Source organism: Biomphalaria glabrata, chromosome 13, assembly GCF_947242115.1.
Source record: "Biomphalaria glabrata chromosome 13, xgBioGlab47.1, whole genome shotgun sequence".
In the NCBI taxonomy this organism is placed as follows: Eukaryota; Metazoa; Mollusca; class Gastropoda; family Planorbidae; genus Biomphalaria; species Biomphalaria glabrata.
Genome location: NC_074723.1, coordinates 29,455,929 through 29,469,344, shown reverse-complemented (window position 1 = coordinate 29,469,344; position 13,416 = coordinate 29,455,929). Strand labels below are relative to the sequence as shown.

At 38.5% G+C, this 13,416-nt stretch overlaps 1 protein-coding gene across 1 annotated transcript in view; it reads right to left on the bottom strand.

Moving 5' to 3' along the window:
• Positions 1 to 13,416, bottom strand: part of LOC106076609 (uncharacterized) — a 60,054-nt gene that overhangs the window by 28,427 nt on the left and 18,211 nt on the right. Inside the window, exons 3-4 of the mRNA XM_056008856.1 lie at positions 12,055 to 12,259; positions 9,923 to 9,970 (exon numbers count right to left, since the gene is read on the bottom strand). Of these exons, the coding sequence (XP_055864831.1) occupies positions 9,923 to 9,970; positions 12,055 to 12,259 (253 nt within the window). The remainder of the gene's footprint in view (positions 1 to 9,922; positions 9,971 to 12,054; positions 12,260 to 13,416) is intronic.

Sequence of the window (13,416 nt, the reverse complement as noted above, 5' to 3'; positions counted from 1 at the left end):
ATGAGACCGAAGAAGAAGAACTGGTGTATGTGTACCCAAATAGTGTGAACAGCAGCAACATTTTTTAAAGTGTGGAAATACAGCCATAAGACGTGGTAGTTCTGACTGGAACTTCTCTTTGCTTAATCATTTCACTAAATATTGTTTTACCTTTCAGCAAAGAAAACTGACAAAAAACTATTTTTTTATTGCTTGCCTGTATAGATGGGTGGAGCTCGTATGAAAAGATTTAACATGCATTTACATTTCATATGTAAACAATCAATTGCAGTATAAGTTATTGAAAACATGAAATTTTGTCTTCCACTCTTCATTAGAAATATTGGTAACAAAGTCACAGTCAATGTCATTCAAGCAACATAACAATTTGATCCTTGAGATATTATATTCTTCTTCTTTGCCTTGCCCATCCTAGGGTAGCAGATACATTGCATTATTTATTCATAAATTCATGTCTCTCATGCATCTTATCGATGCCCTTGACTGAGGTGCATTCGTCAGATCGGTAAAATGCTTTTGAGCACAATGGGAAGATGATGACAAATGGGATTTGGAAAATAGATGGCTGATAGTAGCAATATTAAATGTACATAAAAGGGGAAATAATAATCTCAAATAAACAACACAAGTGGAAAGAGGAAAAAAGGCGGGGCGGACGCTGGTCAGCGACCATGACGCTATTGTTTACACATTGCCGTCGGCCATAAACAAAGGAGCGAGCTTGAATGGGGAGAGCGTCCGTTCAAGGGGCGCAACTCTCGTCAAATTAGAAGACTACAGGGGAGATAATTCATATATCTTTTCTAAGCGCAGTATTAGTGCTCTAGTAAAATTATCAAGGTGGTCAGCCGAGATAAAGGAAATAAAATAAGATGTACAAATATATATATGGTTGCATCAATAATCAATTAAGCAACGTAGCATTAATAAATTAATGCAATACATAAATATATACATATGCCATGTTTATGTTTTCTACTTACGACAGTGAGAAATACACAATGCACTAATAAAATATAAATGAAATAATAAAATACACATGATAATATCCAGTGAGAAATATGCACAAAGTAATTAAGTGGAACTGTGATTAAGTTTGGCTTACCACCAGGTATTCCTCTAAGAGTAACAGTAAATGAAATAGTCCAGACTCGATTGCCAGCGAGAGAGAAATGAGTGAGTGTATGTCCGCCTTATCCTACCTTATAAAGGTCTGGAAGAGATGGGCAGACACAGGAAATGTCTTAGGCTAAGGATTATCTCTCACGTGGGTGAATTTGACTCGAGATGGGAGTCGCACCTTGGAGTGTCGAGGTGCGTGTTGATCCGAGTGATTTCTTTGATCAAAGAGAGACATGGGAGAGGGGGGGGAGAAAGAGTGATTTCTATCCGTCAGACATCCGGCGGGTAAGACCAAAGAGACTGTTTATCTTTCCCCGGTCAAGGGAGATAAGTGAAAGCCTTGGCCTAGTTGTCGCCAAGGTGGTGGACTCAGTCTAGTGAGAAGAGGAAAAGGTGGGCCGGGGGATAAAATTGGGGATAGAACGCGGAAATAATTAAAATAAAATAAATATATTGTTATAAACTTGGTGGTGGCACAGAGAGGGGTAGTGGTGTGTGTGTAGTCAGCCGACGCAAATCGCCCCAGGCCAGCGTTAGACGAGCGGTCAATCGTGACGAGTTACGACGGTCAGCCGAGACGGGTATTCACATGAAGGTTCGAGTAGGATCGTCGTCGTGAACAGAGCTCAGGAGCGTCACGAGAGTTGTAGTCATCTGACCACCTAGAAACGTCGAGCGGCGTTCTGTCCGGTTCTAGAAGGCCTGTAGGGACCCTATATAAGGAGCGGAGGTGTCGCAGTCAAGACGGTTCAGAAAGCGGGTTCACAACCGGAGTTCAGAACACGGTCGACTACAGCACAGTTCAACGGTGTGGTTCTGTACGGAGCATTACGATGGTTCAGTGCGGAGTACTGTCAAGTACAGTTGAGACGAAAGGCGTCTTGATCTTGGTCTGTGATCGAGTCCGACACAACGAGCCCAAGTGTGTGAAGTCAGTCCCGAACTGTTGAACCCAGTGCAAGCCCGGAACGAGACGGAGAGGCCAGTGCAAGAGTTGATACGGCGGAACGGTGTTATCGGAGAGATATTTGTTATCGCAGAGCTATTTGTACTGTTCTACGTGCTGCCAATTGTACAGTATTGGCTGTTATTTATGAACATTAAACCTTTACGTTATTTTGGAGCCCTGACTTGTCAAGTTCTTTAAGTTGGTGGTGTATGGTGCAGTTTGCAGAGAGCCTGGATAGTGAGATTCGTAACAATATAATAAATAATAACAATTAAGGCTGTGATAAAATTGAGTGATTCTGACAGCAAGCTTTTGACTTGTCACACATACATTTCTGGACATTCAACTTTTCCAATCTGATTTTCAACTCAATCGTTCATTATCGTAATTACAAAAATATTTCCAAAATGACTTCAGGTATATATATATATATAAACAAATTATTCCTTCGAGCGAGGCCCGGTCACCTGGTACTTGTTAGAAATGACAGATTCACCCAATAATTGCCCAACTACCTTGTTCATTTGAAGCTTAGTTATCAAAATTTGTGGGACCTTATTCGAGCTCCAATTCCAATTTTGCTAAGCCATCAAGCTTGTATTGAAACCAAAAGTCACATTTTTTAACGACAAAACAAAACTTTTTGAATACACAGGACAATATTGTTAAACATATTTTCAACTATAAAGAACCAAGAAAGAAAAAATGTACAGATAAACTAGAATTGTTTCAAGTACCTGGAAAGAAGAAAGTTGCAAATCTAACAGGATTGTACAGCTGTTTCAAGATATATTATAATACATAAGTCTTGCAATTGTTTATTACTAAGTATATTTACATTAGTACTGTTTTTATAATAGTTTTGGAAATTAGTAGTTAAGCATAGTATTGTTTTTATTAAAAATGTTGGACAATAAGTTAATATTCAGATATTCTATGCAAGTAATATGATGAGATGACATCAATTTTTCAGTATTGTTAAATTTTATAATTTTGATATTTCTTGAGTCACAAAGTTGGAAAGTTTGTACTCAAATATCATACATTGACAAGTAATGTATGGAACTAACATGTATTTTTCGTAATAATAATTATATATGCTTAATGCGTACAATATTTTGAATTATGTAAATACAATGAAACAATTATTTGAATTATGAGTTCTGTACTTTAATGGACCAATTTTGTTTAGATTTTCTGTTTGCATATTGTTGTAAACTTGTTCTCCCCCCCCACCCCCGACTGACCATTTTTCCCCACGTGAGAACTTTTTGAATTTTGTTTATGTTTGGAGGCGAAACTGACCTGAGCGAGTGTGTTGAGATAGAAAAATAACTGGAGTTATGATCGTGGATTCTTGAACGGAGGATTGTTTTTCTTAAATCGGTTTTGTGAATAGTTGTATGTACATTTCGATTAGGAGGACTGTGGAATTATTTCGATTACTTGGATTATTGACTGTTCGTAGTAGATTGTGCTTCTGCAACCAGAAGGATATCGGCGACCTGACAATCGGTGAGTTAACTATCTTTAGCCTACTCCAAAGTCGTAACAACTGGTGTCACAAGTGGGACCCCGCCCACTCTACTTACAATGTCTACTTCTAAACGCCTTCACGAGCTCCAGATTAATGAAATCCGAAAGGTGCTAAAGAGGCGAGACATCGTAGCGTAAGGAAACAAAGAAGCCCTTGTTAGCCGTCTGAGAGAGGCCTTGAAAGAAGATGGGTTCGACCCGGACACTTACGAGTTCGAAGTGAAGACTGATCTCGGCGGAATATTGAGTGAAATGAAAAAAGAGCTTATAGGGTCAATGCAAACAATTGCGACTAGCCAGAAAACAGACATGGAGGAATTCAGAAGTAAGCTAAGGGATGAAATCGCTGCAGTGAAGTCGGAGCTCACAGTGCAGATGGAGCAAAAGATTCAAGTCCTTAGCGACGAGGTCCAGGTAGTCAGAGTTGAGCTGGGCAAGGTTAAAGGCTTAAAAGTAAATTTAGGGTCAGGCGAGGCAACTGGAAAAGTCAAGCCACCTATCTTTGATGGTATGGTTTCGTGGACAGTTTATAAAAGACAATTTGAGGCGGCTGCAAAAGTGAACAACTGGAGAACAAACGAAGAAAAAGCCACTGGATTAATGCTTGCGTTACGAGGAAAGGCCACTGAATTGCTCCAGATAGTAAGCGACCAGCAAGATTATGAGGCACTTGTTAGAACTATGAAATTGCGATTCGGGGACGAACACATGAAGGAGGTTTATAGGGTGCAATTGAAGACTCGGCAGCAAAAACCAGGAGAGACACTACAAGAGTTGATGGCAGACATCGAACGACTGGCACGCTTCGCTTATCCGACCCTGACCCAAGAGATCTTAGACGTTCTCGTCACGGACGCGTTTATCGATGGTGTTCATGACCCCGAATTGAAGAAGGCCATCCGATTGAGTGGGAAACGAGAGGCGAACGATGCTTTGATATACGCCTTATCTTTTGAGGCAGCTAAAGGCACAGCGAAAACGACCTATTTCAGTCGGGGGCTCCATGTGCAGGAGGAGGACCTCACGCATATTATCAGACAGGTGGTGGACACGATAGAGAACCGGCGGTCACAGCAGATGCCCAGGCAGAACAGGTCGGTTTTTCGCTGCTGGAATTGCGATGCCCCTGGCCATATTCAAAGGAACTGTACTCGAAGAAAGGCAGGCCGTCTGAGAGGAAGAGTTGGATTGGGTAACCAGCAAGCAGCCACCGCCCAATCTCAGAACCAGGAAAACTAGATTCTGCCGGTCTTGTGGGGCAGAGACAGGCAGCGAGATTCACAGGAAGCCCTAGACTTATCATCCCAGTGGCTGTGTTAGGTAAAAATAGAAGTCTGAGTGTACAATGGAAAGTAGGAGTTCGCGTCTGCAGATTTCTCTTAGATACTGGAGCATCAAGATCTATAATTCACCCTAGTCTCGTAAAAAACCACGTGATTCATTAAACAAGTGGCTATTCACTAAAAACAGCTAGTGGTGAACTGTTGCCAATTTTAGGACAAACCCTTGTAAATTTTGAGATAGCTAACCAACCTTTTAGTCACGAATTCTTGGTCGCCCATATCATGGATGAGTGTATTCTGGGACTAGACTTTATGCAATTATTTGGATTCACGTTGAACATTGGGGGTGGCACAGTACAATATGGGAATCTAGAAATTCCCTTGCTGGGGGACAACATGGAAGAAGAACAGATTAAGAGGGTGTTGGTAACAGAAGACACCATCATACCCCCACAGTCTGAAGCCATTATATGGGGAACAATAGAAGGCAACGATCCCATGTCTATCACAAGCCTCGTAGAGCAGTCAAAGGAAGCATACAGAAGGTTGCCAGTTGGGAGAATATTGGTTGTTAACAGAGAAGACAGGAGAGTACCTGTTCGCGTTATGAACGTTGACACTCAAGCTTGCAACCTACAAAAGAATAATGTTATCGCCACCTGTTGCCCAGTGGAGCTTATTGCAACGTGTGGTGCGGTGGCCCCTGTAGCTAGTGCATCGTTATGTGACTCTCGAGTTGATCTAATGCTTTGGGATGTGAGCGAGAATCTGTCAGAAGAAGAGTACAATAAAGCTAAACAACTGTTGCTAGAGTTTAAAGACATCATTCCCGACAGTGAAAATGAAGGTGGTCGGACTAATATGGTAACCCATAGGATAGATACAGGTAACACTAGACCAATCCGGCAAACACCACGGCGATTACTATTAGCAAAGCAACAAGAGGCCGCTCACATGTTGGAACAAATGAAGGAACAAGGAATTATAGAGCCGTCTAACAGCCCATGGTGCTCGCTTGTTGTTCTAGTTCAAAAAAAAGATGGCTCTCTGCGTTTTTGCGTTGACTACAGGGCTTTAAATAACGTCACACAAAAGACAGCTATCCACTGCCGCGTATCGATGACACATTAGACACTCTTTCTGGAGCTCATATATTTTCAACCCTAGATCTCAAAAGCGGCTACTGGCAAGTAGGTTTACACCCTGATGACAAACAGAAAATAGCGTTCTCCACGGGAAACGGACTATGGCAGTTTACGGTTATGCCTTTCGGGCTCTGTAATGCACGGGCAACTTTTGAGAGACTGATGGAACAAGTTTTGCGGGGCTTAAATTGGAATGCTTGCCTGGTCTACCTAGATGACATTATAGTCTTTGGAAAGACATTTGATGAACACATACATAACTTGAGGGAAGTGATGCAGCGTATTCGAAGTGCGGGAATGAAACTAAATCAGAAGAAGTGCTCATTCTTTCAGAGGGAAGTTAAATATCTGGGACATATTGTATCCAAAGATGGGGTAAGCACAGACCCAGAAAAAAACGGAAGTCGTCAAGCACTGGCCTACACCTACTAATCTTCATGAGCTCAGAAGCTTCTTGGGTCTTTGCAGCTATTACAGACGCTTTGTACCCAGTTTTTCCACTATCGCTAGAGCCCTTCACCAATTGACTGAGAGAAAGACGCAATTTCAATGGACGCCAGATTGTCAAGAAGCTTTTGAGAGATTGAAAGAGGCTCTCGTCTCATCGCCCATGTTGTCTTATCCCCTACCAGGTATTGTGTTTCAACTTGACACGGATGCTAGCAATTCAGGGATCGGTGCTGTTTTATCACAGGAAGTGAATGGTAGCGAGAGAGTGGTAGCCTACTTTAGCAGAAGTTTGTCAAAAGCTGAACGAAATTATTGTGTGACTAAACGTGAGCTGCTAGCTGTGGTGGACTCCATTAAACATTTCCACAAGTATCTGTATGGACAAAGATTTAATTTGAGAACAGACCATGGGGCCCTCCAATGGCTACTTTCCTTCAAGAATCCGGAAGGACAAGTAGCTAGATGGTTAGAAAGGTTACAAACTTATGATTTCGAAACACAACACAGGAAGGGACAAGCCCATTCGAATGCTGACGCTTTATCACGACGACCTTGTAAGCAGGAGTGCAAGCATTGCACAAAAAGTAGAAGGGAAAACAAATGCCCTGGATTGTATGCGGTTGGAGCTAAGTGCGTCAGCATCTTGGTCTGAGGAGACGATAAGCAGAGAACAAAAGGATGACAAAGATATTGCCCCAATTTTGCAATGGAAGGAAGTTGGACAACGCCCTGATTGGCACCAAATTTCTAGTACGGGAGAGATTACCAAGGCTTACTGGGCACAATGGGACTCTCTGGTGATAGACAACGACGTCCTAAAACGGATTTGGGAGTCCACCGATGGGACCTCGACACGAGTACAACTAGTTTTACCAAAGATTAGAATCCCAGAAGTGCTACATGAAATGCACAACAGCTCCACAGGTGGTCACTTAGGCGTTAACAAAACGTTAGAAAAAGTCAGGCAAAGGTTTTATTGGTGTCGGTACAAGGAAGACGTAGAAGATTGGTGCAGGAAATGTGACCGGTGTGCGGCAACTAAAGGCCCGCAACGTCGAACTAGAGGACCCTTGCAACAGTACAACGTAGGTGTCCCATTTGAGAGAATCGCACTGGACGTAGCTGGACCTTTTCCTGAGACTAACAAAGGGAACAAATACATTCTCGTGATAATGGACTATTTTAGTAAATGGCCAGAAGCTTTTGCGATGCCCAACCAGGAAACCACAACAATAGTCGATATTTTGGTTGGATATTGGATTAGTCGGTTTGGTGTCCCAATGGAATTACATTCAGATCAAGGACGCAACTTTGAATCTAATCTGTTTCAGGAGATTTGTAAAATCCTGAATATCGAGAAGACGCGAACCACACCACTACGCCCTCAATCAGATGGGATGGTAGAACGCTTCAATCGTACGCTGGTACAGCACCTGGCTAAAATGTCAGCAGAACAGCAAAATGATTGGGATGATTACATTTCCCTATTCCTTCTGTCTTATAGAGGAGCATGCAACTACAGGTTACACACCAGCCAAATTATTGTTTGGTCGAGAACCTAGGATGCCAGCGGTTCTCTTATTTGGACAGCCAGGAGACCAACCAACAACGGTAAGCGAATATGTAACAGGACTTTGAAGGAGACTAGAAGAGGTTCATGCAGTTGCAAGGAGTAGGATAAAAGACAGTAGCGACCTTATGAAGACCAGATACGATAGAAGAGCCAATTCTACGGGGTTTGAAAAACATGATCTTGTCTGGCTATACAACCCCAAGAGAAATAAGGGAAGATCGCCGAAATTACAGAAAGACTGGGAAGGCCCATATCAGATTGTGAAAAGGATCAACGACGTTGTGTACCGGATCCAGAAGGGCCCTCGAACCAAATGCAAAGTAGTGCACCTAGATCGGTTGTACCGTTATTGTGGAGATGATGGAGAGTCTGTTCGGGACGCACAGACCTAGGGAGGGGGCAGTGTTGTAAACTTGTTCTCCCCCCCCCCCGACTGACCATTTTTCCCCACGTGAGAAATTTTTGAATTTTGTTTATGTTTGGAGGCGAAACTGACCTGAGCGAGTGTGTTGAGGTAAAAAAATAACTGGAGTTATGATCGTGGATTCTTGAACGGAGGATTGTTTTTCTTAATTCGGTTTTGTGAATAGTTGTATGTACATTTCGATTAGGAGGACTGTGGAATTATTTCGATTACTTGGATTATTGACTGCTCGTAGTAGATTGTGCTTCTGCAACCAGAAGGATATCGGCGACCTGACAATCGGTGAGTTAACTATCTTTAGCCTACTCTAAAGTCGTAAAAGTAAAAATGCTATTATAAGCATTTTATATTGCATAAAAAATTCTAAAAAGGCAAGGGGGTAATGTCACGAGTCGAGTAATGACCTACTTCGACCAATTTCTAGAAGCGAAGTCAAACCAGTGCTGTTCAGCGTAAACAAGTATATTTTAGGTATCCAATCAAAGAAAGAGGTTAAGAGGAAAAATAGCAAACGTCAGCTTCTAGAAGGTCAGAGTTACTAAAGTAATTATTTGAGAAGTTTCCATAATTCTGAAATGTACGATTTAAAAAGTATAATCTAGGGGAAAGTCAGTTTGACGAGGTCCTCGTTTAGTAATGGTTTAATATAGTGGTAGGTCCTTGCTGAGTATTTGTTCAATAGAGTGTTAGGTCCTCGCTTAGTAATTGTTTGGTAGAGTTATAATTTTTGTAATATTAGCGTGTCCATTAAGTAGAGTTTTATTAATGGAAGTGATTTTTGTTGAAGTAATATTAGTTAAAGTTACATTAATTAAAGTTACAGTAGTTGAACCTATTATAAGTAAAGTTTTGTGAATCTTTAAGATTTGAATTGAGAAGTTATTTATATAAGAAAGATAAAGAAAAATTATTTTAAAAGTTTTAGAAAAACTACAGAGATGTTTCTTCATTAAAATATCAAGTTTGTTAATATAATCCCCAGCAGTGTGTATTCATCACAAAAGCATTGACTTAGTGTATTATTGTCAAAGTATCTTTTGCTAGATCAAGTGTCGCTCTAGCTAAGTAAACAGTTTTTATTTAACTCTTAAAAAACATACATTTCTAACTAGTAAAATATCATGTCGATGTCATCATTTTTCTATAAAATGATTTCGAAAATTTGTAAAAAAATATATTTGACTATGAATTAATTTCATGTTTGTCATTTATATACAGAATCAAATGTACTTTAATAAAAATGTAAATATCATTTATATATAACTATTTATTCTATACCAAAAGTAACATTTTCTGATTACAGAAAAAATGTTATTTAAGCTTAATTATAACAAGGTAGAATGTACAACTGTGAAAAATGAACAATTCTGTCAGAACATTGAAAATAACTACGGAGATAATGAACTCAATGTGTTTTAACATTTTTTTGTTTCTACTCACTCTTTTCAGTAATGTCTTTAGTAGCACATTGAGAGTCACTATGATTACCTTTAAAAAACATTAATAAAAGATACATTTCAAAAATACATAAAAAAACAGCAACAACAAAGTTTATTTTTAAGTGCTATTGTATCATTAGTTTGGATACATCATGTCATCAAATTGTAATAAATCTAGACTAACATTCATGAATCTGTGCGAAATTGAACTATTTTACCAAGCGTATGTGTTTAGTGTTATTTCAAGCTTTTAACTTTCTCAATGCTTTTGTATCCTATCCCTGGTCTGGACCAATAAGGAAAGTGGCTGGGAAAAAAAAGGGGGCATCTTGAGAAGATAACTCTGATAGCTTTATAAATGCACTTTAAAAAAAAGAGTTCTACGACTTGAATTCAAATTCTAGGGAATACAATTACCACTGTGATTGTTAAAACATTATGTGTGATTGCGATCCGTTGTTAGTTTCAAATGACCTAATTCTCTTAACAAAGTAGACGTGGGATCAATTAAACTTATACTGCCACATCTTTCAATTACATTTTTTCCCCTGTGCTATACCAAAGAATAGCTAATTGAGTATAATTAATTAGCTTACCATCAACACTCTTACATCAAATACAAAGGCTATATACAATATTGGTAGTGGCAAATATTAATTAAACTACTTTTGTTTAGAAACTGATTTCTGCATAGATATCGAACTGCACTCCCTAGCTTTAAAGGTAAGGGTATGTTGGACAGTAAATGTAATCGCTACCTTCAGCACTTAAAATCAGCAAACATGCCAGAGGGGTAGGAGATCGCATGTAACGCCCTTTCTACGGTCTCGCCTGTTGCCAATTAAAATTGAGGTTAAATATGTAAAAGCATGATTCTTTTTTTTTTTTTTGTTAAATATTAAATTACCACCAACTCCATAGTGGTAAGGCCAGGAGGGTGGCCGTTATATATACTTTCTACCCATTCAACCACAGGCCAACATACCTATACAGAAATTGGTACAAATAAATAATTAGCATATTGTTGTAACTCTCTAAGGCAGGCACTCAATGAAAGACAGGTCGGCAACAGTAAACGATGTATTTATTTATTATAACTAGTATAAGCATCAACAAATAGTAATAGTTACTAGTTAGACTTGGACGTCTGCTATAAAGTCACAGGGAGTAATATGTCTAAGCTCTAAGAGTCCTACTTTATACCAGAACACAGAACAGACCACCGACAGACTTCCCAGTGTCGCTCCAGGTCTCACACACAGTTTCCTAGTATCACACAGGACAGCACTCAGCACCAGACTGTTCAGACTCCCATGACTTCTAACCGGCTCACAACAGTCCTTCTTCCTGTCTCAATATGTCTTTCACTAGTCGTGTTCAGTAGTGCTCAGATGCGCACCATTAGTGTAGCGCGGGAGCGGGGTTACAACAATTTTATTATAAAGATAAGCAAATACCACCACACCCTTTTGGATCCTCCAATGATAGACAAATATGAATAATTTTAGTATTGAAGGTTTAGTTCAGTCTCAAAGTTTAAATTTTTAACCGCAACTGATCAAGAACATGGTCATCTAAAGACTCTGAATTCTTTCCAAGTTTCTTTGCACACACTGTTGTCAGCGACATGGATCTAATCGACAACACATTTCACGGAAATAAATGAAGGTAATCGACAACACATTTCACGGAAATAAATAAAGGTAATCGACAACACATTTCACGGAAATAAATGAAGGTAATCGACAACACATTTCACGGAAATAAATGAAGGTAATCGACAACACATTTCACGAAAATAAATGAAGGTAATCGACAACGATCTTGACGATTTGAACTTTTGAAAGCTCATGAAAGAATAATTCGAAAAATGATTTTAAACAGCATTAGTATCATTTCGACTTCTAAAATGACTAACGGCGAGAGGGATCTTCACTAATAAAAGCCTTTTTAATTTTAAATACCTCTTAAAATGGCGTGGGTTAAAGGGATTTAGTTTATAATATGGCACATCACAAAGAAGTGGGTTGGAATCTTTTCTTATAACTATGGTTTTGATTTAATGATACATTATTAGGTATTATTTTCACAAAAAATATATGAAGTTAAATCTTTTAAAAAAATGCTACTTACGATTTACTATGAGATTTGTTGAAACATTCTGGTCTTCTCTAGACTCGAGTTTCAAATTACATAAATATATTCCACCGTCTTCAAGCCTGACTTTTGCAATTTTGACGGTAATTTTAGCATCTATTATGCCAGGTGTATTACAAAGATTAATGTCAGAGCCTCCTGGCATTCCATACATTTTAATATCCCAGTCATTATCAACATCCTCAAAAAATAAAGTAAAAAAGAACAATTGATATATATAATTTGCATATAATTGATATAGTCACTGATATGGTGTATTAGAAACAATAAAAATAAAACAATATTGCAAAAAACGGCACCTGACGGATCCGCATATTCGCAAGGAATATTTAAGACCTGATATTTTGTTTGTTTTTTTTATTATTAAAAATTAATAACGTTTTAAAGATTTATTTGGCGTCTTTAAAAAAATAATTCTTTAAAATGTTTTACATGTTTCGGATGTACCTTTAAGGTTAAATATAATTTGCTTCCTTACCTAACCTCACGACGGACTACTGGAGGTGGAAGCAAGTAGGGTATGAGCCCGGGACCGTCGAGATAATCAGTCAATCACGCTAATCTTACGACCAGTCTTTGCTGTTATTTTAATAGTTAACAATCTATTATTGCTAAAGAGATATATTACACATTACGGCATGACAACTACCGGATATGTACCGTATGTCAAACAAGCGATTTTAGATAATTTTCTGATACTGTTTTGTAATTAGAAAAAAAAAAGAATAAAGAACAGGTATAGAGCTTGTACTTTGGCAACGTCTGCTCCATGTCCCAGCACAGTTTCCAACAGAGCTTCTGGAATTTTCATTTAAAAGGAACTAGAATTAGGATGTAGATCTACCTAAACTAAATTTCTGATTTAATACTCTTCAGATCTATAGCTACTAGATCTACATAAACTAAATTTCTGATTTAATACTCTTCAGATCTATAGCTACTAGATCTACATAAACTAAATTTCTGATTTAATATACTTCAGATCTATAGCTACTAGATCTACATAAACTAAATTTCTGATTTAATACTCTTCAGATCTATAGCTACTAGATCTACATAAACTAAATTTCTGATTTAATACTCTTCAGATCTATAGCTACTAGATCTACATAAACTAAATTTCTGATTTAATACTCTTCAGATCTATAGCTACTAGATCTACATAAACTAAATTTCTGATTTAATACTCTTCAGATCTATAGCTACTAGATCTACATCTAAAATATAAATTCGGAAAAACGTAATGTAGATTAGATTTATGTAAAAAAAAAGCCTAGATAATCTATCAATAGACTAAAAGCAAATTAAAAATTTATTTAAAAAACAGTCTAGATAATC